Source organism: Leptonotus elevatus, chromosome 2, assembly GCF_054856555.1.
Source record: "Leptonotus elevatus isolate MCC_2025b chromosome 2, RoL_Lele_1.0, whole genome shotgun sequence".
NCBI classification, from domain to species: Eukaryota; Metazoa; Chordata; class Actinopteri; order Syngnathiformes; family Syngnathidae; genus Leptonotus; species Leptonotus elevatus.
Window position 1 is genome coordinate 38,397,716 of NC_141240.1, and position 24,533 is coordinate 38,422,248.

Genomic DNA, 24,533 nt, shown 5'->3' on the forward strand with positions numbered 1-24,533 from the left:
CAATCCTGTAAATATGGGTCTGCTGGGTGATCTGTTCCCCAACAGACTCAAAAGAAATGGAACTGCTTGAAATATTAATATTAATAATAATAATGCACATTCTGTATGTAAAAGGGGGGATGATAACTTTGGAGCAAAATAATTATTAGTATTAAGTGTTAAATATGATGCTGCAGATCTGATGTATTACCACTCAATGATAAGGATGCAAGAGATTAGAATACTATGTTAATGTTACAAAACTTGTCTACTTTATTCCGTTTATTATTTACAACTATAATACAACTTTAACAAGGTTAACAAAGGGAAGTTATACTATATGGAACGACATTTTATTTTAACAAATGTCTAGTCTGTATATTTGTATGCTGAAGAAGTAGCAAAAATAAAAAGAGGGAAAAAAGACATGAATCACGTTTTACACAAGCACATATTTGTGTGTTTGGCCTACTTATCTTAATATATGACTGTCACTGGATAGCCGATACACGCCCGTGCAAGCCGTTGAGGTCACAGGGCGGCCATCTTGCTTCTCCCATCTCGCGAGCAGACTACTGTTTAAACTATACGGTATACGTACAGATTAGACATATACCGTTTGTAGGCAGTTTGCAGGCCGGGGGGCGAAGTGTGGGGTTTGTGGCGGGATGGTCACTATTTTTTTTAACAAGTAAAAAAATAAATAAATGAACAAGTGGACGGTATGCGCTGCTTTGAAGACCCCCTTTTTCGTTTATTGGTCAGTTCTTGCAGAGGCATCTTTTGTTGAATTACAGTTATAATTATTTAATAAAAATATACACGTTTTTTCCTCTAAACATCATTAAGCATGTAATTTATACATGTATTTATAGCAAGCTGTAACATATCTGAAGTCCTCCTGTTTATTTTTTAACAAATTTAAAACATCATAACTTATGCTGTTTCTACTAAGTACTGTTTCAAATGTTCTCCAATTTCGATACGGTAAATGTATTGGATCGTATGCTGAGAAACGTTTATTGAGAGGAGCAATATGGCGGCTTTGGGGCTTCAAAAGTCTTGGCCTATCGGCTATCCAGTCGAACATTCAGATCAGTGGTTTGGCCTCTCCGCAGCACTAGGTGGCTGTAATGTGCAATCACGCCGTCTCGCCCGTTGACATTAACACTAAAAGAAGAAGACGAAGAAGAAAGTAGAAATAAAGGAGGAAGAGAAAATACTCACCTCGATTTTTTTCCCCCTCACTACCGGTGGATTCGAGTTGGACCGAACCGCCTATAACATAACAACAGAACTTTGGACATCGAGGTGGGTTCTTCATCGGCCGTTATTGATCCGCTGTCAACCGCCGTTAAAGCCGACAGCGGCCGGCTTGAGACAGCAAAAAATCACCGCGTCTGTTTCACTTCCCTGTTTTATTAAAAAAACAAAACAAAAATGACAACTCGCGACACGCGCACGTATTCAACGAATAATGCTTAGCTTTGGTGGAGAGGAATTCCGACTGTGTGAGTTCATTGCGGACAGAAAATGAAGTCCGCGTTACATTTTCGGGCGGGGAAACGTCGTCTGTCTCGAGGGGGCTTAGCATAGCCGAGCTAACCGGCGAGAACCGCGGCCCTGTTTTCTCGTGTCAATTGAAATCGGCCATTTACTGCTTTGGCACATAGCCAAATATGCAGCTATAAGTATAACCAGCAGAGAAACAGTCAACCCGCTAGTTAATAGTAGTTATTATGAGTCATCTTATTGTACTGGGCATTTGTTGGAAAACGGGCCCTTAAACTGGACGTGAGTGTGGTAATTGTGAGAAATAAAAGATTATATGTTGCTCTCCATCAAAACAAAAACACTTCAACCATCCTATGTTGTAATTTTGTATTGCGTGTATGTGGGCGTTTTTGTTGTTGTTGTTGTTTTTAAGTAAGGGAGTGTTATTGTAAATTAGGGATGGGCGATATGGTCGTAAAATATGCAGTTGACATATGGTGACAGTGAAATACTGGCAATTCTTGACTTTACAAAGCCCATCTCGTTTTCTTTATGTCTATTGCGCTATTATGAGATACCGTGTACTCTGGTAAGTGGCAAAATTAATTAACGGTTAATTAATCAACTATTTAGATAATCGATTGATTTAGACGTGTGTTTTTTTTGTTGGCTTAATTTTTTTTTCTAAATCTCAGATTTCAGACAAAAAATTCAAAATCTCAGATTTCAGCCTCTTAGAAGTGAGTGTTCTCTAATCACTGCAATTCTTTGTTTTATTAAAATAAGACATTTGCAAACGTGCTTTTACTTAAGAGCAATGATCAACATTGTTCCACATTTTCTGACATGTTACATACCAGACCAGTAACTAAATCATGATCAACTTTGGGGGGAAATTGTAGACAGTTTAATCTATTACCAAAATAATAAATGTGTGCAGTTATAGTGTGAATAACTTGTAATTGGCATGTAGTTGAATTAGAAGCACAGAAGTGTAGCACTTCACATTAATTGGTACCCAAGAATAGCTATGTTTCAAAAACGTTGGTGACAATTGACAACACCACTCAGTCGTGTGTGATATTGCTTAAAAGTTGTTTGTTTTTGTTTAAACATTAAACAATGCAAAGTACCGATCGATCGGCCTGCCAATTAATCGGCCCCGATTTCCTTAATTTTGGAAGATCGGTGATTGGCCGATCCCTTAAAAATAAACGGATCTTTTCCACCAATCTCATCTCCCTCCTCAGAGGTCTGAAAAAGTCAGCCACTTTCCTGTTCTGCTGAGATGACTAATATAATTTTTATTTGAGAGAACTACTTCATGTGCAGTTAAAACAACCCATTTGTATTATTTCACCGATATTGTTCAATGTTTTTCTTCCATTAAAACAAGATTGGAACACTGAAGGTATATCTTGCCTGTAATGAAAAAAATCAGTATCGGCAGGTCAGACTTTTTAAAAGATCGGGGATCGGCCAGTGCACCCCTAATACAAAATAAACAATAATAATTGGTTGATAAACTGTAATAGAAAAAAAATATTTTGCAATAACTCTTAATGCAAAATACATTTTAATTTAATGAATTGATGAACTAATCAACAGAATATCCTATCTATTCTAATTATATTTTTACTAGCAGTGTCACAAGTGGCAACCATCTTTGTGGAATTTCCTAAAAACGTGTATTGAACACTTCAAACATCTCGAAAATCGTTGATAACAAATAAATTCACAAAAACAATTGTTTAGTTAACCTGGTATATTGCCCACAGTCCTCACAGCAAACGTTCCATTTGTGCTATTAAGTTGGGGCAAATCATGCCATTTGAACCATCACTGAATTTTTTTTTTTTATTCAAAAGAATTTGTATGACAAATTTAAAATGTGATGATTTTCATCTGAGCGGTAAAAATTATGTGATCAGCCTTGATTTCCAGTCACATATTTGGATTGTGACAACCGTGGTTATTTGTGGGGCAAACGTCAGTGGAGGACAAACAGTGTTGTCAATTGTATTTTTTTGAATCATTATTTTGAATGCTACTTTGTTTTCTCCTGGCCGTCTAGGAATCTGCTTACGGACAAACAATGGCTGTGAACGTCTACTCCACCTCGGTGACCAGCGAAAACTTGAGTCGCCACGACATGCTCGAGTGGATCAACGACTCTCTGCAGATGAACCTCACCAAGATCGAGATGTTGTGTTCGGGTGAGACTCGTTTTAAGCATTTGGAATGTTCGTCATACTGATAGCGGGTATGTACCACACATCTCATTCATACTCGTCCAACTGGATTACAGTGGAGCCTCAACCGTATTGTGATACTACTGATATTCTGATCTTTCGTTTGAGATGAGCTGTATCGACGTTGGTTTGCTTCATTGAATAGTCATTTTCAACTTTCAATTAATATCTGATCCTCTGGTATGGATACCTTGACTCGTTATTGCTGCTTAACAAAAAAAAAGTTTAACTCTGAAACTTTTATATGTTTTATAGGTCATAAGAGAGATTACATTTCATGAAAATATTTGTAAAAGTCACGCGATCCATAAGGTCAATTTAAAGGTTAGAAAATAAATAAATAAGTTACTAAAATATGCACCAATCTCCTAAATGATTTGGAATCCTTGTTGAATTCTCTTCCCTACCCACTTCTTTTTCAGTCAGTAATTTGAGTATACCCACTGCACCCCTGATGCACAGCCGTTCAGCCATGGCCTACCCTCCTCTGCCTCTAATTGGCTGATGCCCCCTGCCTACGCTGATTAGATTGGCTAACTTTTGGCATGAGAACTGAAGAGCCAATCGGAGGCAGAGTAGGGCGGGTCATGTCGAGGAAAACAAACCTTCAAATGCTCCCCCGAGCCACAATGGTGACCCAGAAATTTAGCTCAGGTGAACTGATTTGTCCTGTACACGGGCTACTTGATTGTGACGTGGGTTCGATTCCCGGGGTGGACGCTGCTGGTTACACACTAATGCTCTAGTTATGTTTTATAGTAGCTATAGGCTGGTACTTGATTTTTAAGTACCGGTAAATTAAAACACAAGAATGGGGACAAATCGTTTAAGATTCAGCACAAAACAATGCTGAGGTCTAAGCAGACTGTTTTTCACTATTTTTGTTAATTTTTCTCTAAATGTTGTACTTTAAAAAATTTTTTTTTATAAATAACATAATTGTTTACCTTATGATAAATACATTTCACATTATTTCAGACTGCTTGTATTACCAAACTGTTAACAAGTCATGATCATTTTATTATTATGAACAAGTACAAATGACGGATTTTTAATTGTAACACGTTACCGTTTCTAAAAGAGGAAAATTTTCTGGACTACTTTATAAAAAAAAAAAAAAAAACTAGTGAAAATTGAGAGTATACCCACTTCTCCAGAGACCACTACACCACTGGCAAGGAATGACCCACCACTGTGTTTGTGTAGGTGCCGCCTACTGTCAGTTCATGGACATGTTGTTCCCGGGGTCTTTGCTTCTGAAGAGAGTGAAATTTGGTGCCAAGCTGGAACACGAGTACATTCACAACTTCAAGCTCCTCCAGATTGCCTTCAAAAAGATGAACATCGACAAAGTGAGTGTGACCCTTTCTTTGTTTCGTACGCCGTGGCAGCCAGTGTCATCACCACTGAGTCATCTGTTGGATACAATTTGGGTCAATGCGTCAATTTGAGGTATGGCATGCTGTACAAATGTTCTTCTTGCAGATCATCCCAGTGGACAAGCTGGTGAAGGGCAAGTTCCAAGACAACTTTGAGTTCGTGCAGTGGTTCAAGAAATTCTTTGACGCCAACTATTGCGAGAGCGAGTACGACCCGGTGGAGGCCAGAAAGGGCCAAGACGCGGCACCTTCGGCCAGCGTCAACGTGTCTGCTCTTAACAAGCCCCCGAAGAAGGCCATCGGTCGGGGTGGGCGCACTGCTCGTCAAACACGTCGGGAGGTCTTGACCCTCTCCCCCGCCGTCCTTCTAATTTCTCCTTGTTCTCTTCAGCTCCTCAGAGGCCGCCGGTGGCCAAAGTCGCCCCTAAGGTGGCGACTGTTACCGCCCGGAAGTCCGCAAGTTCCACCGCCAGTCAGGAGGATATTCAATCAGAAGTATTAAGAAAAAAATATCTAAATCTTCGGTGTTGCCAATATGTGACTGATTATGTGTGTTGGTGTGCAGCTGCAGGAATTAAGGTGCACCATTCAAGACATAGAGAGGGAGAGAGACTTTTACTTCGGTAAGCTGCGGAACATTGAGCTTATTTGCCAGGAGAATGAAGGGCAGGGCGATCCCGCACTGCAGAGGATTGTGGAAATCCTCTACGCCGTCGATGTAAGTTTTTTCATACAGTGCCTTGTGAGTTTAGACACCTTGAACTTTTTGACCTTTTATCACATTTCTGGCAGCCTTCAAACATAAAGATATGATTTTTATTCATTTTTTGGTGACGCGGCAACACCAAGTGGGACAATTGCGAAGTGAAATAAAATTGACTTTCAAGTTACTTTTTTTTTTTTTTTTTTAAGAACCAGCTTTTGCTGTAATTTTTACCATTCAGCCCTTTTTATGGCGAGCAGCAAGTACTAAATATGGCGCAGTTGGACATGCATGTAAACGTTTAGAGAGGGTCAAATTAGGACGGTTATTCATTCTGGACTCTTTGGTTTTCTCCAGGAGGGTTTTGAGATCCCGGATGCCCAAGAACCGGAGGAGTTTTAGCACCAGTAGACCACAAGCTGTATTATTTTTTCCCTTCTCCCCCCCAAACGTCGACGCGTGACTGATCCTCGACGTCCTCGCTCGAGTCCTGTGCGAGCGGACCTCCGCCGCTGCCGCCTGACTCCAACTCTTCTGTTAACAAAATCTTCTTCCTCCACGCCAGGAAGTATCTGTTTCAATCACAATTGAGTGTAAGAAAATTCTGTGCGCGTATGTACTTGTATGTGCTGTACTTTTTTATTTTCTTTTTTTTACACAATATACTCTAAATGATGTACTCGAAAAACTTCAGTTTACCAACCAGATTTTCATTCAATGACGCAGCCACCGTGTGCCTCTCTCTCTCTCTCTGTCCTTCTATATCTCTCTCGCTCTCTCTCTCTCGCTCTCTGTCTCATACTCTAACTCCCATTTTGACATTCCCATTTGGTCCATTCCCATATTCCAAAACAATTTCACCAATTCACACTACTGTATGTTGGCCATATATGATTGAATTTTTGCTCACAGCAAATTCATGTTTTCTCTTGCATGCGCTGGTCCCTGTTGATGTGGGACCAAATGTCAGTTTGCGCTTGACTCACACTCAAAAGAGTTACAAACTTACAGAGCGATGTCATTTGTCACAAGGAGTCCAACCAGGTTCAATTTTGTTGTTCTTTACTGCGTGTGTGTGTGTGTGTGTGTGTAAAGGTATTTGTTTCATTTGAGATCACCCTACGGGCGCCCTGTCGAGGACTGTCTTTGGCGTTTGGGTGCTGAAAAGGCGTAGAAGTTTGAACGCGTCGATCAGACGGTCCTGCCAAACCCTCGAGACATGCAGCAGTCTCATGTTTTGACGGCCTTTAACTGAGTGAATGTTGCACACAATCAGACGGTGCCTGCGTGTTTTATTGCCTTCTCGTTAATAAATAGACTGTTTGCGTATCAGTTTTTCCCCTCATTTCATGTTGTTTTTTAAGTGGGGATTCTGCAACGTTAATGCGCGTAACAATCTTAACTTGATACATTGCGTGAATGATACCTGGTGGTGGTTAAAGTAACCCCTTACCTATTCACGGTTCACAATTTCCGTCCCCCTTTTCTGTAGAATCAGTCCTTTATTGTTCTTTCTGGAATATCACAAGATGGCGCCAAAGCCCTGGAAAATGCAGTAAATGGTAATGGCTGTCATATCTAGTATGTATCTACACCCAAAGCACCCTTGGAAGGACACGGTTGACCGCAATTTGAAGGGTGACAAAAGCACACGACCGGTTGGGTGAACTCTCATGCACCTTTCAAGAGCTGGGTCATTGACCTTCCGAAATCTGAGGTTTGGTTTCCCGACAGACCCTCCTCTCCAGAACACCTGAGTTGACCTTACCAGGGATGCTAAGGAGTTATACCCCTGAAGCTGGAACACACCCTCCTGTCCTCCTTTCCAAGATACAGTTTAATATGTTTATTTAATATTTTTATTTTTGCTCATTGAAAAGTAAATTTGGGGTAAATGTGCACAAGTGCCATGCAGACCAATTAGGACAGGGTTGAGGTTCAGAGTTAAACAATACAATGTTTTGTTGGTGGGGTGGGGGGGTTCTTCCAAGTTTTGGATTTGCTCCTTAAAGAGAAACAAATAGGAGAAACAATGAACACAAGTGTCACAACCATTTAATGACTCATAAAAGAAAAAGAGTGGTATAATTTTAGATTGAAGGGTAATTGTGATTAAGCCATATAGGCACAAGTCACACCGACCATGTGCAGTACAGAGCAAGGCAGGGCAAGACAAATTATACTTTTTTTTCTTATGTTTGGAATAGAGCTTCCCTCCTTTAAAAAAACAATTACTTTTGAATTAGTGGGCTAAATTCAATGATGCATACATTTTTTTGAACGTGTAGGTATATTTTTGCTCTGTAAATATAATTATTGTTAAACTGCATGTGCACAAGTGATATGTTTACCAAAAACAGCACAGGACCGGGCAAATGTTGGCTGTTTTTGCTCTTCTATGCGGCAAAGGTCCCTTAAAATGTGGGTTTGTTTCCAATTTATATGAGTAAGATTTAAAATAAAAACGAGAACCTTAATAAATGTTATATGCTTTTAATAAGCCGTTAATTTGAAGACTGAAAAGCTGCCATAGGTTGGATGGAAATAAATTTTCCATTGTTCATTTTATCTGGAGAGAACTTACATGAACACGTTTAATAACTAGCTATTTTTATGACCCGAGATAGTCACATTGAATTTAGGCAAAAATCCACACATTACCAGTAAATGCTAGTAGAAGAGCGCCATAAAAATGTCCTTATCTCGGTATCATGCGGAAACATGAAAAGAAACTTGAGGTTTGTAAAGTCTGAGCCTTCAGATGCGTCAATGAACGCTCCACGCGTGTTGCTTGGCTTTAGACCGCTGAGAATTTTGTAAAGTCGATGCTTCTGCAAACGCACCACGCCCCTGATTGGCTGCTCACCGGAGGTAAACGGAGGTCAATGTCACTCATTGTGCTTGTCAAAAGAGTGGGGGGGAAGTAGACTTTGCCACTACCAAGGCTCACCCAAGGACTCGGTCACCACGCCTCCTCCCCTTGGCCCACAAGGAACCATAGGCCCATTTGGAATTTTTGTGCGTCTTTTAAAAACAAATAGAACCAACTTGGTGACAAAAAGACGGAACTTCGTCGTCGTCGGCGGCGTGTAAACACGTCCCCGCTATTTTAGCTCGTTAGCTTAGCGCGCCCTCGTCCTCCACGTAAAATTCTCCAGACGTCTTCGTCTATTTTCTTCAAGCATCACAATATTGAAAGGGACCCCAAATCAGCCCGAAAAAGACCAATTTTTTTGTTAACCTAATACTCTGAAAGAACACACCAGTGGGAGTCTTGAGTGCAGCTAAACTAGCGCCTGCTCGCTGTAATTCATTGTGCTTGTTAGCATCCGACGCACCAACCGACTATGATTCCCGACAAGGCGCCCGAGGACGACGTCTTTCACGGGGCTGAGGAGATGCGGAAGGGGGCTCACGTCCCCACCTTTGAGAAGTTTAAGGAAATGTACATGCAGTCGATCGAGGACCCCGACAGTAAGTGTGACGCTTTCGCCAACCAATCGATCGATTGTGTGAAATGAATTACTCATGTCTTGAAGCACCACTGCAACGAAACTCTAATTAGAGTGTAACGAGCATTGCATAATAAAGATGTTTTAGAAAACGTCTAGATTGACATGATAGAGATTATGATATACTGTAATCTACATTTTAACGACCAATAAACCATTAGTGAAGCAGCAGAAAAAACGCCCTTCCAAAACATTTTAATAGATAAAATCGATAAATTGCCTAGCCCTTGCTTTAATGTCTTGTGTTTGTTGTTAACCCTTCATGCAATGATAGCATCTGATTGTTCAAGGTGATTTATAATGGTCACATGTGGCCGTATAGTTTCCTCCCAGATTCCTTCAAAACACAAGTAACAAACATATTACCATCTCCTCGGCATGTGTAAGAATAGTCTCGTCCGCCCGCAGAGTTCTGGGGGGACATGGCTAAGGACTTCTTCTGGAAGACCAAACACACAGGTCGCTTCTTGGACTACAACTTTGACGTGACCAAAGGAGAGATCTTCATCAAGTGCATGGATGGAGCATCCACCAACGTCTGCTACAATGTCCTCGACCGCAACGTTCATGACCGGAAGCTGGGTGACAAAGTGGCCTTTTACTGGTCAGTATGATACTCATAGCCTGGCGAGTAAAATCTATTCTACACAAGAACAGTCATTAAGTATTAAAAAAGTTGCGTATTAACGTGTAATAGTGGGGAACCGGATAATTAGAGTTCCCACACATCTTAATAAATGCTCTCTGACTTCTTTTGTCAAAATCCACAACGTATGAAGAAATACATCCCACCGTACGTAAGCACTAAGTTGTCACACACTACTTGAAATCACTCTGTTTGTGGAGACGGTGGGCAGCGAGATTGTTATGTCTCGTGATTGCTGATTATGTTTAAAAAAAAAAAGTTTTTATTACAATGACGATGGAGCTAAGTTCTTGTTACAAAGCAAGGAGTACTCAGTGATGTCGAACATGACGCCAAATAAGCCTTGGCACAGCTTTTCCTTTTCCAAAAGTAAAAAATTATACCCAATACAATAGCAAGAAATTGCAATAAATATAGTTGTATGCCCATCTCTTGTGTGGAACCCCCCCCCCCCCCCCCACAGAGCTTCAAGTCCACTTGTATGTCTTTCTGTAGTTTGTAAATGACGACACTCATCTCAGTTATTATTTACAGAGTACTTTAAGAAACACTACAGCTGATGGATGGATTTTTTTTTTGTGCCATTTGTTTGCCCAGCAGCAGAACCTGAGATCATTTTGAAAATTACAAATTATGGTTACTGTTTTCATATAAACAGTGGAAAAGCTTAGCCTTTGGAAAGGGAAAACATGTACTGTACATTTACTTACTGTTGCAAGAAAAGGTATGTGAACCCTTTGGAGTGATCGTATTTCTGTTTAAAAAAAAGTCATAGTATAGTCTGATCTTGTAAGTTACAATTAACGCGGACATATTCCTTAAAGCATAACTCAATACTTAATCAACTTTTTTTGCTGATAAACTGTATAAACCGGTGTCTACAAATGCTGTCTACATATCCTGGTCATTTTTTACATTTCAGTAAATGTTTGTTTAAAGATTTGGGGGCAAAAATGTGTGTTTGGTGCCATCTTAAGGTTAAACACTGAGATAAACACAATTTGGCTGTTTGTTCTCTCATTACACGAGATGATACATACTACATCACTTGTTCTGCATGACGTAGTCGCCCCCGCCACCCACCGGCTCATTCTCGTACACGCCTCCTTAAACGACTTCTAAGTGAGTTGCTGCTGTCAATCACAGTCAGACCACGCCCATCCCTCTTCCCATTCGCAACCCAACGGTCCTTCAGGCAACACCCCCTTTGAGCGGCAATTTCAAATCTTAGTGAGCGGTGGAGAGAGAGTCTGACTTCCCGTTGAGTTTTCCTTTAAACTAATGCTACACAAACATTTTTTCTTCATGTTTTTAATGGACAAATGTGGAAAAGGTATGTGAATTTAGGCTAATGACTTCTTCCAAGATCTAACCAGAGTCAGAAATGCCAACAAACATTATCGCGACATACAAGTATGTATTTTTAGCAGTTACATTTTTGGAGCTTCTCAATTATCTTACTCGTCCCCGTCAATGAGCTGACTTGGAGCCAATCACAAGAAGGAGTCATGACATGACCAAACACCATTAAACTCTGCATTTATTTCAGTTTTTTCTGTTGACTTATCAATACATAATCTATAAATAAGCATCAAGAATGATATGAACACAAGCACAAAAATATATCAATCGGAATACTATACTATATAGTTTGCATACTTTTTATGCAGATGTGACTGTGACCATAAGCAGCAAGAATAGTCCAAGCGGTGTTACTTTGAAGTAGCATTTCCGCATTGTCAGTGTGGGTGAGGTGATTTAGCTTCAGACATGGCGCCTGAAAACGGAGTAAAATATGTCGACACGTGTTATACAGACATTTTACAGCCTTGTTGGCTTCATGATCACATAGGAAAGTCAGCATTAAAAGGGACATATGGAGAGTGTACTTTTGAGAAGTTGCATCTCTGGAGCGCTACCCATCCATCAAGCGTGTAATTAAAAGTTAAATATTTTGACTGTTTGTTTCTAAAGATATCTGTGAGCGAGCCCTTACACCGCACTGATGAAATTCTAATATTTTATATGTATTTTATATATGTCCCCTGTAAAGTTGGGGGGAAAATGAGCCTCAGACAAATTTTCACTTATCAACAAGACATTTTGTGGACATATTTTTCATTTTATGACATAATACTTTAGTAGTTAAGCAAATCTTCCCTACTCTTACGGTCTGCTATCGTCTTGTCAGAAAGTCATACAGCCACAATATGGCATTCCAGAGGCCAAGGTCCTTCAATTGGGACACAAGTCTCGGTGGAGTAATTGTGTTAAGGCACTGCTAAAACCAATGAACAACATTGTGACATATTTATTCTTACACACAAGATGTTTCAGCACAGTAGTTGTCGCCACAAACTGGTTTCACAACATTCAAGACATAATTTGACACATTTTGGATGTGTCTTTGTAATTAGTGGGTGTTCAGTGCTTGTTTCTATTCAACAAGCTAGTCTAATGTTGAAATTATTATTATTATTATTGTTGTTGTTGTTGTTGTTATTATTATTATACCCTATTCCCCTTTTCAAAGAAACTCTCCAAAGATTTGGGTTTTTTTTTTGTCTCATTTTTGCTATCTTATGGGCTTACTTTTTTCCCTGTGTCACATAATCGAGATGAGCATTTTGACAGAGGCACAGGCGGATGCACCTGATTGTCCTAATAACATTTCTTTCACTTGCTGATCAATAAAATATTTTGTGTCCGGGAAGGGAGCCTCTTGGAGATTGAAGTGACCTTCTCAAGAGTTTCGGTGGCATTCTGTCCGACAAGCAGAGTTTAAAATCTGTGTGGCAAATGTGCTAACCACTCATCCAACTTTTTGCCCCTTGACTAAACAAACCTACTGCTACAAAAAAAAGTACACATTAGATCAAAGTTAATCCTTAAGTCTTTTTTTTGGGTTGGGGGGCGAGGGGGGGGGGGGGGGGGGTGATTCGAAATGTGAAAAGTTGCCACATCTTTTTGATGAACTAATAATTTTGGTTTGTTTGTTTTGTGTGCATTTTTGCAGGGAAGGCAACGAGCCCGGTGATGAGCTGACGGTGACATACAGAGAGCTACTTAACAGTGTCTGTCGCTTTGCTAACGTCCTCAAGTCACAGGGTACTTTTGTAGCTTCCACTTTCAACGAGCCGGCCTGCAGCAAGTGAGTGTAATGGTCATTTAAGTGTACGTTTGTGTGCGGCAGGTGTGAAGAAAGGGGACCGCGTAGCCATTTACATGCCCATGGTGGTGGAGCTGGTGGTGGCCATGTTAGCCTGCGCTCGCATCGGAGCCGTTCACTCCATCGTGGTACGTCGGGAGCGGGACGCGCAGGTGTGAGCGTGCGGATGGCAAATTAAGTTGAAACGCCCTCTGTCAGTTTGCAGGTTTCTCTGCGGAGTCGCTTTGTGACAGGATTGTGGACTCGCAGTGTTCATTGCTCATCACCGCAGGTGAGTTCACAATCCTTATTGTCAAGGCCAGATTAATACATGGCATAAAATAGAACAGAAAAAGCAAAGAAGCAAGAATGGGTATCACTTGAGAATATTTTACAACAGCTGCCAATGAGAGTAGCAGTGTGTGTGATAACTGTACATGAATAAATAAATACCATTCAGGTCTCCAGACTGCTCTTGAAATAAAATAAGTAATGCCCTTTATTTTGCTTTGATTCATTTGCCAATAATGTGTGCCCTGCGATTGGCTGGCAACCAGTTCAGGGTGTACCCCGCCTTCTGCCCGAAGCCAGCTGGGATAGGATCCAGCACCCCCATGACCCTTGTGAGGAATAAGCCGTCAAGAAAATGGATGGACAGATAATTTGCCAATGTGTACTAGTTACCACCAAGAACATGAGTAGCCAATGGGTTTGTTTTAAAAATAGCTCACCAGTGTTGGGACACTGACTTAGTAAGAGTTAATTCAAACAGAAAAATAATCTTCACATTTGTTTATTATTGAGACGTAACATGATACAGATTTCTTCTGTGCTAATTATTCAATTTCTATATAAAGAAAAAAGATTGTGTTAAATGGTGGAAAATGCTGCTTTTATTTGCCCAAATGTATATAAAAAAGCACATTAATTCATTCATTATAGAGGTGTAATTTTTATACCGTGATGCCGCGATATTTTTTCTCACGGCTATCGTAACTATCTGAATATAATATCACTCCATGCCTAGTCCTGACTAGGAAAGGTTAATAGGAGCTGTCGTTTGGTGCGCAAAAGTAATATAATCATTTTTAAAGTGTAAAGATGCAATTTTAATGACCACTTAGAATTTTGTATTTCCTAATTATTACAATACATACCGTATCTACAGTCTGCACACATAGCAATGCATTGAAACAAGACTACGGTTTTTCTAAATGCATTAGAAATGAGCCTTCCAGTTTCTCGTGGTCCCTTTTTCAAAATTAATTGCCCACCCCTTATTTAGGGTCTACTGTGCTATTAGTAAAAAAATAAAAATAAATGTTAGCCTGTGGAGCCCTGCTATGACTGTACTGTAGAGTTGTAAGTATAGGAAAGCCTGTTTATAACACTTTTAAAATTTAACTTAGAGGCTTTTGTTTTTGGTTTAGACGTACGCTTTAAAAAAAGACTAGAATTTAGTTATTATTTTGTGTGATTTTTTTTTTTCTCCCCCCTCATGTTTTTTTGTAATTCACATCCTCCTTCAGATGGCTTCTACCGAGGGGATAAGCTGATTAACCTGAAACTTTTAGCAGATGAAGCTCTGCAGAAATGCACAGACAAGTACTTCACACACATGCACATTTATGATATTTGTTATTGTTTTGTCTTCATTTTTTTTACCTTGTGTATATTTTTTTCTGTGTACGTTCAGAGGACTCTCACTTGAGAGGTGCATCGTATTGAAACATTTATCCAAAGAAGCACAGGAGTCATCCTTTAGCTCTCCTCCCGCCAAACGACCTTGTCCTGACCTCCAGGTGAGCTTCTTTTTCACATGTCTATTACTTTGATAAACAGCCAAATAGGGCTGCCAAGATTAGTCGACTAGTCACGACGACGTCGACCATCAAAACCGTCGACAATTAATAGCCTACGAGTCGTTTATTTATGTATTTATTTATTTGGTGCTCTGTTTTTGTCGAAAACGGCCTAGTCTTGCACTTCTCCCGCGGCTGAATGCGCGGTAGTGGTTATCCGGATAATCCGCAATGGAAAGAAAAGCATTATGGGTAGACAAGTGAAGTGTCATGGCTAACCCGTGTTAGCAACAGAACCTGAAACTTCAATACAAGTGAAAAAAGTATGATATTAATTTTAGTTGTGTTCAGCACAGTGTATTTTCCTAATTGTACTCATCTGATGTCACTACCTTCTCGACCTACATTAAAAAAAAGAAGGCTTAGTCCCCAAGAAGAGTGATATATTATAAATAGTTGATCGTATTCGTGCTACTCTGCATATTTTTTGTTTCAATTTTAAAATACACTAAAGATTTACAACAACAACTATTTTAAAGCCACAGTATCACCATCAATTTAGAAACATGTCAGAGATTATGGTACAAGGCAACTGCAAAATCTAATCAAAGTTCAATGTACTATAATCTTAATTGTCTTTTATTAATAAATTGTACATATTTTTAAAGAATCCAAAATGTAAACTAATGATGGTTTTAAAAAGATCAGCCGCTTATTGGTGCAATATGCTGCTATTTACATATCGTGGCTGTCGTGTGAAAAACACTTATGTCAATTTTTGACATTTTTACGTTTAAAAAAAAAAAATTAGTCGACAAACAATCGTTTGTGGCAGCCCTACCGCCAACCTTCTTAAGTGAAACATACTCCCGACCGGTTGAATTCCCAAAACGCCATATTGAAGGATGAACCCATTTTTATATTTCAGGTGTAACCAGTATTTTTCTCCTGCACAAGTAAAAAGCTAATGTTGCTAACAGGAGGGGGAGTCACTATCTGTAGTTTACGAAGGTTTTGCCAGCTAAGTTAACAATGGTAGTTACGTTCTCCTGGTTCCAATGTTTTTTCAGTTGCTATGTATTGATTCTGTTGTCATAAAAGTATAAAAATAAGTTCTAACTGTTAATGGGAAAAGGTGCTAGTCACTGTCATTTTTTATTTTTCCCACACTCTTTTTTTATCTCTAGTTTTGTGCCACTTGAGATTTGGATTTTGACTTTAACGACCTGACAGGCTTTGGACTTCTTTAGACATCTCCCACGTGGTGATATTGTTGTTTTCACTTTGATTTAAAAACAAACAAACATCCCCCTCATGGTCATCCCGCGCTTGCTGTTTCTCCTCCCTCCAGCAGGCGACAGAAACGGGCAGAGTAAGAAAAACTCGTCCTGTTCCACAGGTATTTGTCATCCTTCCAGCCAAAACCCTGCCACACATTGTTTTTGCTTCCCCTCCACCAGAGTTGACTCACACAAAAAAAACACTGCTGAGGGTAAAAACAATCTAGCTTGTGATTTTCATGCATACCTTTTGTATGTCACACTTTGCATCTACATAGAGATAAAATTACAATGAAATTATTATAATTTTTGCATATTCATGTCCTTTTTGAGGGCCTCAACATGCCTGAAAACTCACCAGTTGTTGTTGCAAGTATCCTGGTGAAATGTCTGTATTTTAGGGGTCCCCAACATGACTTCTCAAGTCATTCAGCAGCACTACTTGAAAGGTTAGACACAGACACCAAATTTCATCATTTAGCTTGCAGCATTAGTACTCAGCATAGACTCATTCAACACATACAAGAAAAAAACAAAACAAGTAGCACTGACTTGTCATAATTGGATGCAAAAAAAGACATTAAAAAAAGATTGATGTTTTTACCCTGCCCGAGCAGTATGCTTTATTGTGTGGTCGGTACGTGAAAACATCTGAGAACATGAAATTGTCTCTGCTCCTTATGTTTGTAAGACATTAAAAAAAAAAAAAAAAGATATTTTTTATTGAGACCTAAAATATGCAACAGTTTACATAAGAAAATGTATGCATTGCTTGTTCATTGGAGTCAATTGGCCGCCCTTGATTCAAAGAAAAGGTTGTCTGTGTTCTCAGATGTTTTTTTTGGAATAAACTAACACTTTTTTTTCTCTTTATGTTGTCAGTTAACACACTCACTCTCTTCACACAGCCAACGTTTTTTTTTATCAGCATGAAGAAAATGGTTAGAAACTTACTTTAGCTTTTATTTCCATCCTATTAAATACAGTTCAAGCTGGTGTGATGATAAAAATCACATTGCACATTTGTATTTATTGGCTGTCTCACTATCTTATTATGTATGGTTATAATTTCAAATATTAATCGTTCCGTTGTGTTTTTCATGCTGTGAATGGCAATCAACTACCCTTGATAATGCGAAGTGAATAATAACATTACAGGGTTTTTCCTGGCTCGGAATGAGGCAGAGGTCGTATCATCCTGACTATGATGGGCGACTACCGATACCAGGTATTGGTGCCAATACCAGTCTTATTTTAAGGTATTGGTACTCGCGGCGGTAACCTGTACCATTATCGGCCGCCCTCCTGCATCCATTTTACAAGCAGGGACTAGAAATGAGAAATTATATAAATACAGACTAATTTTGCCTTCTTTTCTTTTTACTAGTCATTACAAATTCATCGACGAGTACATATCATATTAAATTGTAAATATAGTTCAGCGTTGTTGTAAAACATTTTATGTTTATTGTATATAGTGTGTTTTTATGACTTTGGTGATGGCTGGAGCACGCCACCTCTTCCTCACAAGCAGGAAATGGGCGTCTGCAACAGTTTCTCCCTGATCAGTTTCTTCTTCGGTACATTAAAGTAAAAAAAAAAGAAAGAAAGATGTTTCTTTTTCGGTTGTTACTTCAGGTCTTTCCGGTGCACTGCTTTTGATATAGCGCCTCCATAATGGTGCAACACTGCAACTGCAGTTAAAATGCGTTGCTGCCGAACTCAAATCAACACAGCTGAAGCGCTGTGTTGAGCAATAAAAGTGGCTCAGGCTGGAGGTGGTGAGCAAATTAGGTGGGGGTAGCCGCCTCTGAATTTTGTACACAGGAAAAACCCTGGACAAAAATATTCATTACTGATATAAAAAGATTGGTCAACGCACTGAAGCCTGAACAAATCAAGAACTCTAACTTGCCTGTGAATGACCTGTTAGCTCCTTTTAGCTGTAACATTATTAGTCTCTCTGACTTACTGTGTCCTCATGTACTTTTTTTTTACTCAACTGTTGCTTGAGATTCATCACAATGTCTCTATTATAGATATATTAGTTTCACATGTATGCTAGACATAGATGTTGATTATTCCCCCCCTCCCTCAACAACATCCTTGTTTTTCTTTAGTTCATGCTGATGAGCTGTTTCCTGCGGGTTTTGAAGCTTATTTGTCTGACTAACTTTCTCTCTTTACTTTTGTTTTGAGGTTTTGATGGTAGACCATATTAGCAAGTAGGTTTCGTTGTTCAGTATTTGTAACATTGGAATCCTCATAACCCTTGCAAGGTGCCGTGGAACCCGAAAGTGGACAAGTGTTGGCATGCTCTAATGGCTGACGCGTCAGACGAGTGTGAACCCGAGTGGTGTGCGTCTGAAGATCCTCTTTTTATCCTCTACACCAGCGGTTCCACTGGCAAGCCCAAGGTATAGTGAGCCATGGGAAATTGCTTGGAAACACTAAGGGTGGGAATGGAGTAACTCGCGTGAACGATAAGCGGCTAAACGATAATTGAAATGTTGGAAGAAAATAAGGCACGATACATTATGAGGTCTATGAAAGGTCTTTAAAAAAAAACAAATTTTTGTATGTTTTTCACTTATGTATATAGGCATTGTGATGTATCTTTTTTTTTTTCTCCAAGTTATAGATGATGACAACTAGGGATAGATATTTGGCATTTTGACAGATATTTGGCCTTTTTACGAATCTGAAGTCCGATAAAGATGGTGTCTCACTGAGTGGTGAATGCTTGCGAACGTAGTGAATTCAGGGTTTTCATCAGGATTTGTAAGATTCTCACAGTTTGTACATGTCACAAAGACATTTCGAACCTATTCAGACAAATTTTCACTGTCTACAAAGATATTTTTAAACTTTTACAAACCCTGACGAAAACTCAGAATTGGCTACATTTGCATGCATTTGTCGCTCAGTGAGATGCAGGGAACTTTTCATTTATGAATGTGTTTAAATTTCCACTTCATAAGAAATGCTGACACTGGGAACTCCCTACACTTTATTTAAAAAAAACTAAGAAATTATGTTGATATTTTAGAAAACTTTATTTATAGTAGAAAATGTTAGAGAATTAATTACTTGCTTAGTTTTTAATTTAGCTTATCACATGCTGATGACCCTGGAAGCTCCCTGACATTTATTTTTATTTTTAAATAAAGCTATCAATTCTTTATATGTTTAAAATGAAAAGAAAATGTTAATTTTTTTATTTTATTTCGATGCTTATATTTTCTCTTTTACTGCAAATGAATATGTTTGAAATATCAGTTATCATCTCCTTGACTACTAATAATCGGTATTAGTATTGGCGTTGGAAAATCAGTCTATCACTAATCACAACCGTGGCTCAATCCACACCCCTAGTAAATAAACAAAACAAACTACTGGAAATGTATTTGTCCTCTCTTGTGCAGGGCGTCCTTCACACTGTGAGCGGCTACATGCTCTACACTGCCGCCACCTTCAAGCTGGTGTTTGACCACAAGCCCGACGATGTTTTCTGGTGCACGGCTGACATTGGCTGGATCACCGGACACTCGTACATCACCTATGGGCCGCTGGCTAACGGCGCCACCAGCGTTTTGGTGAGCACAGCGTGAGGGCTGCGGTCATGCTGCACTCTGGGGGCGCGGCTACTTTTCCACGATCTGAACACGAGTCGTTGACTCTGTATTTGAATGCGTTTGTGTTTCAGTTTGAGGGTCTTCCCACGTACCCGGACATCAGCCGCATGTGGGAGATTGTAGACAAATACCACGTGAGCAAGTTCTACACGGCGCCCACCGCCATCAGGCTGCTGATGAAGTACGGCAGCGAGCCGGTGCACAAGTGAGCAACTTTAATGCCCCTTCTGTCAAAATCGACGTCATCTTGTCGCTACGTCATTTTCACATTTGTGTGTGTGTACACTGTGCACAGGTACAAGCGAGACTCTCTGAAGGTCTTGGGCACGGTCGGAGAGCCCATCAACCCTGAGGCCTGGCTTTGGTACTTCAAGGTGGTGGGAGACAGCCGATGTCCCATCGTCGACACGTTCTGGCAGACAGAGACGGTGAGTTTGTTCTGGATTTACAGTGTATATGACTGGACTGTCAATGACTCTTACTTGCCGTTGGGAGAACTGAAGCCACCAGCGGTCATCTTACATTACCACTCACTAAGGCCGCCTAACTTGGATACAATGATTTCACTGTGCCGTTTTCACGTCATTTTCTGCCTCTTGCGAAAATGACTCTGTGTATGACACGCTGTTGTACCAATAAGTCTGGGAAAAGTGCTCCATGAACGTGGGCGGGCGTGTTCAGAGAAATAGTCATGTGACGTCCGGATCTGTATTGACAGTGCAGTCATATATAAATCTGTGCTTGGCGCCCTTTGCTGGACATATCCATAACAGTGCTTTGTGTCTTCCAGGGCGGACACGTGATGACGCCTCTGCCGGCAGCCACACCCATGAAGCCAGGATCTGCTGTAAGTCCGAAATTACATGTGGAAAGCCACGTTCACACTGCCGGAAAATACGCGGCACTATAGCATGTAAATAAATAAAATTGGCCGACTGTAATATCTTCTCAATTTTGTGTTCTGCATACCTGCTTCTGATTGAGTTTGCCAAAGTGCTGGTGTTGAACACGAAGAAACGTGTCTTTTTTCCAGACGTTTCCATTCTTCGGAGTCGTGCCAGCCATCTTGAACGAGTCTGGTGAGGAGTTGGAGGGCTCGAGTGAAGGTTACCTGGTAGGACGCACTGCCATTCACATTACTGCTAAGCTCGGCAGCGGAAAGGAAACGCTTTCATGTCTGGCTCGTCAATTCAAACAGGTGTTCAAGCAGCCGTGGCCTGGCGTGATGAGGACGGTGTTCGGGAACCATGCCAGGTTTGAAAGCACCTACTTCAAGAAGTTCCCGGGATACTACGTGACGGGAGATGGTGAGAAGATGCAGCGGCAAGGTGGCTTTGCAGTGCGTCGCTGGTATCATGGTGTGAATGTTTTGTTTTGTTTTCTCCCATGTGCAGGCTGCCGTAGAGACAAGGACGGATACTACTGGATCACTGGGAGGATAGATGACATGCTCAACGTCTCAGGTGAGATTACCGTGTATGCGCCTTAGGCTGGGTACACATATAAAGACAATGAGGTGTTTTTTCAAATCAAATCCACTTTTATTTGGTCCCGATCTTTCCCTTTCTGATGACAGCTGCCAAACGCCCGTCTATCTTATGACTTAGATTGCCCAATAAGGGTTATCCTTACGACTGTGGTGTGTTAAGAGTGGATTTGTCCCAATAATTGTGTCCACGAGTCGGAACCACCAGGTTAGAATTTTAGGTTGTTGTTTTTTAACAACAGTAAAGTTGTATTTTTAGTATTATGTGAATTCAATTGTATTTTAGTTTTTTATCACAAGGTTGAAGAACTCTTAAAGAGGTTAAAGAACAATTTTTTTCAACTTAATTTAACGAGAATAAATGTCTTTATCCAATAGAAATTTTATATTTTTATTTAAATTGTAATCTTATGCTTGTATTTTATTTTTTTAATTTATTTTTTCCCCCCACCCAAGACAAAACAAAATTACAAGGTTAGATGTCTTTGAACATCATATTACATCATATTTACTGCTTGCTGCCAGGTGTTAGCATTGCAAATGAGAATTTTATCTCAATTGCCTTTCCTGGTGAAATATATATATATTTTAAAGCAAATGACGTTTCCAAGCAAAACTTCAGCAAAGGGGAAAACATCAAACATCCTATTTTTATTTGGGTGGCAGGGATGATTTTATTTGAAGGCCACGTTGCTCCGTCCTTGCCTGACAGTAGTTTGATGCGTCTTTACAGGTCACTTGCTGAGCACAGCAGAGGTGGAGTCGGCTTTGGTGGGGCATGAGGCCGTTGCCGAGGCCGCCGTGGTGGGTCGGCCTCATCCCGTCAAAGGAGAAAGTCTCTACTGCTTTGTGACGCTACGTGACGGTGTCTCTTTCAATCGCATGCTGGAGGCCCAGCTCAAAAAACAAGGTGGCTTCAGTAAAATGCTCCGTTTCTCTCAAATACTGTTCTCAAATTTGTTAAAATCCATGTTAGCGTGCACAAAACTGTATTTTGCAGAATTATCTTAGTTGACGTTAATTGTGTAGATTAAAATCGTAATATTTCAAGTAAAAAAAAAAGAAGTCAATAATAGTTAATTTTTTGGGGGAAAGCGCCGCCTAGGTGTGACTGCTGAATTGTGAGACCTTTTATTTTTGAATATTTTTTTTTTGTATTGTGTGTATTGGTCAACAGTGCGTGAAAAGATCGGGGCCATCGCCACACCCGACTTCATTCAGGATGCTCCAGCGCTCCCGAAGACCAGATCAGGTACAAATCGGGTTGCAAAATGGAAAATGTTTTCTTAGGAATTGATGGGAATAAAAATGAAAAAAATTATGAGCATCCCCAAAAACCTGTTAGAAATCATAAAGTTTCATTTGGAAGACCTAGCGGTAACATTTTGTCATTAAAAGTTTGAAAAATATTACTTTCGGTTTAGAATAATTTTTCTTAGAAACAATGTTTATATTTTGTATATTAATAATTCAAATACTAATTTCAATAAAATTTAATAATTTTCAAAAGGAAATAAAGTTAGCTATTTCTTGACAGTTATTGATCATATGTATAAAAATGACCTCTAACCTTCTACCAAGCGTCAGTACCTGAAAGTTTCCCAAAAGAGCAGACTTTTTTTTGTTGCCGCTTTTGAAACGGTGACTTTTGAAAAACGCAATATAACTTGAATTTGGTTAACTGGGCCATGCCAGATTTGTGTCTCGTAGTGCTTATCCCAAAAGCGTATTCTCTTCCTAGGCAAGATCATGCGGCGTGTGCTGCGCAAGATCGCCGGCGGCGAGCGGGACATGGGCGACATCTCCACGCTGGCCGACTCGTCGGTGGTGGAGCAGCTTTTCCAGAACAGATGCTGCGCGGCCGTGTGACAACATCCTAGCAGGCGGGATCCGTTGACTGGCTCATGACGACAACTGCAAACAAATGACAATAATAGAAGAACGGGGTGTGCTTTTGCGAGGCTTATTCATGTTTATTTTCGATACTTTCTGACTCACACATAATTAGTACTTATTCAAATGAATCGCTGTCCTCAAATAAGATCACTTTAATTTGTGTTGTAAAGGTTTTTCCTTAAGTTGCTTTGTTATGTCCGCTCTTTGTATTTTTTGTTGTTGTCTTTGTTTTGTTTTTAAATGAAGACAAACGTTTTTGATTAAAACATGAAGAAGATGTTTATGCTCTGGTCAACTTTGTCTTCAGGGGTCCATTTCACAAAGCAGGTTTAACAAAGTGAGACTAACCCTGCCTGAACTGCGAGTTGACATACCCTCAGATAGGAAACTGCGTTTTCGGTTCCAGGACAGCTGATTGGAGATGGTTTGATCAATGCAGAGTAGTTTCACCTGGAGTTACCACCACACTAAAAGCACCGCCTTGTTGGATGGGGTGGGGGTGGGGTGTCTGGTGGGCCTGCTGTGCCCCGTTCTGCTGCGTTGGGCTGGGGGTGCGAGTCGTGTTGGGGCGTGGGGCACTCCGGGCTCCTGTGATTGCCCTCCGGCCGGTGGCCCCCGTGGGGCCTGGGGGTTGTGCCCTGGCGCTGCCGAGGCCTGAGGGATCGTGCTTGTCCTGTCCTGGCCGGGGTCGACGGCTCCCCTCTTTAGTGGAGGTTTTTCATGCATGCCAGATCCACCACACCAGCATCTACGCAAATTTAAACACAATCTGATTCTTCCTCTGGTCGCTGAATCGGTGAAGGCTGATGTCTGTGGATCTCACTCTGCTTAATCTATCCTTCCTTCCTTTCTTTAGTCTTTCCTTTGGTCTCTTGAGATCTCTCTAATTTGTTGGAATTGATATGCTTCTGGGGTTGGTGAAAGATTCTGGATGTAACCCTCTGTGTAGTAGGTGCTGGATTTCTCCTGACAACTTCAAGACTCGAGATTTTGAAGTATTCAGTTTAGGTGAAGGGGTATGGATTTTTTTCAGGTAAATTAATGAGCAATGAGTGCAATGATGATATGTTTAACCGGTAAGAATAAGATTAGAATTTGAACATGTCTTTAGAAAAAAAGTGCAACAGCTTCACATAGAGGGAGGCGGCGTGGGAGAGCATTGCTGCTCAGGACAATGCATACATTTAAATGTAGTCCTTTGCAGTCACAATATTGTGCAACTCGTCCTTGATGATTGACAGGTTTAAGTCCGGGGATTACAACAAAAATGGGTAATAGTTGTTTCAGGGCGAGGCACACTTTTCCGACTGCCCTGCATACA

The 24,533-nt window shown here is 40.3% G+C and overlaps 2 protein-coding genes across 4 annotated transcripts; both read left to right on the forward strand.

The window, feature by feature from the left end:
* Positions 1 to 1,125: 1,125 nt before the first annotated feature.
* On the forward strand, positions 1,126 to 7,136 carry LOC147179920 (microtubule-associated protein RP/EB family member 1-like). The gene is made up of 7 exons (XM_086069672.1): positions 1,126 to 1,290; positions 3,548 to 3,689; positions 4,932 to 5,077; positions 5,211 to 5,412; positions 5,496 to 5,599; positions 5,670 to 5,822; positions 6,165 to 7,136. Exons 2-7 carry the CDS (start codon positions 3,569 to 3,571, stop codon positions 6,207 to 6,209), a joined length of 771 nt encoding a protein of 256 aa, XP_085925798.1. The 5' UTR covers positions 1,126 to 1,290; positions 3,548 to 3,568; the 3' UTR covers positions 6,210 to 7,136.
* Positions 7,137 to 8,687: 1,551 nt separating this feature from the next.
* acss2 (acyl-CoA synthetase short chain family member 2) lies at positions 8,688 to 23,489 on the forward strand. 3 transcript variants are annotated; one of them, XM_086066972.1, is made up of 19 exons: positions 8,688 to 9,281; positions 9,728 to 9,923; positions 12,982 to 13,073; positions 13,159 to 13,262; positions 13,333 to 13,405; positions 14,643 to 14,718; positions 14,810 to 14,915; positions 16,270 to 16,314; positions 18,475 to 18,612; positions 19,621 to 19,791; positions 19,902 to 20,035; positions 20,126 to 20,258; positions 20,621 to 20,677; positions 20,864 to 20,944; positions 21,029 to 21,137; positions 21,225 to 21,293; positions 22,050 to 22,226; positions 22,494 to 22,568; positions 23,058 to 23,489. In XM_086066972.1, the coding sequence occupies exons 1-19, from the start codon at positions 9,155 to 9,157 to the stop codon at positions 23,183 to 23,185; spliced, it is 2,091 nt and encodes a 696-aa protein (XP_085923098.1). In that variant the 5' UTR covers positions 8,688 to 9,154; the 3' UTR covers positions 23,186 to 23,489. The 3 variants fall into 3 exon arrangements, with proteins under 3 accessions (XP_085923098.1, XP_085923097.1, XP_085923099.1); XM_086066971.1 differs by having other exon boundaries at positions 8,689 to 9,281; positions 16,267 to 16,314; XM_086066973.1 differs by lacking the exon at positions 16,270 to 16,314 and having other exon boundaries at positions 8,689 to 9,281.
* The last annotated feature ends 1,044 nt before the right edge of the window (positions 23,490 to 24,533 follow it).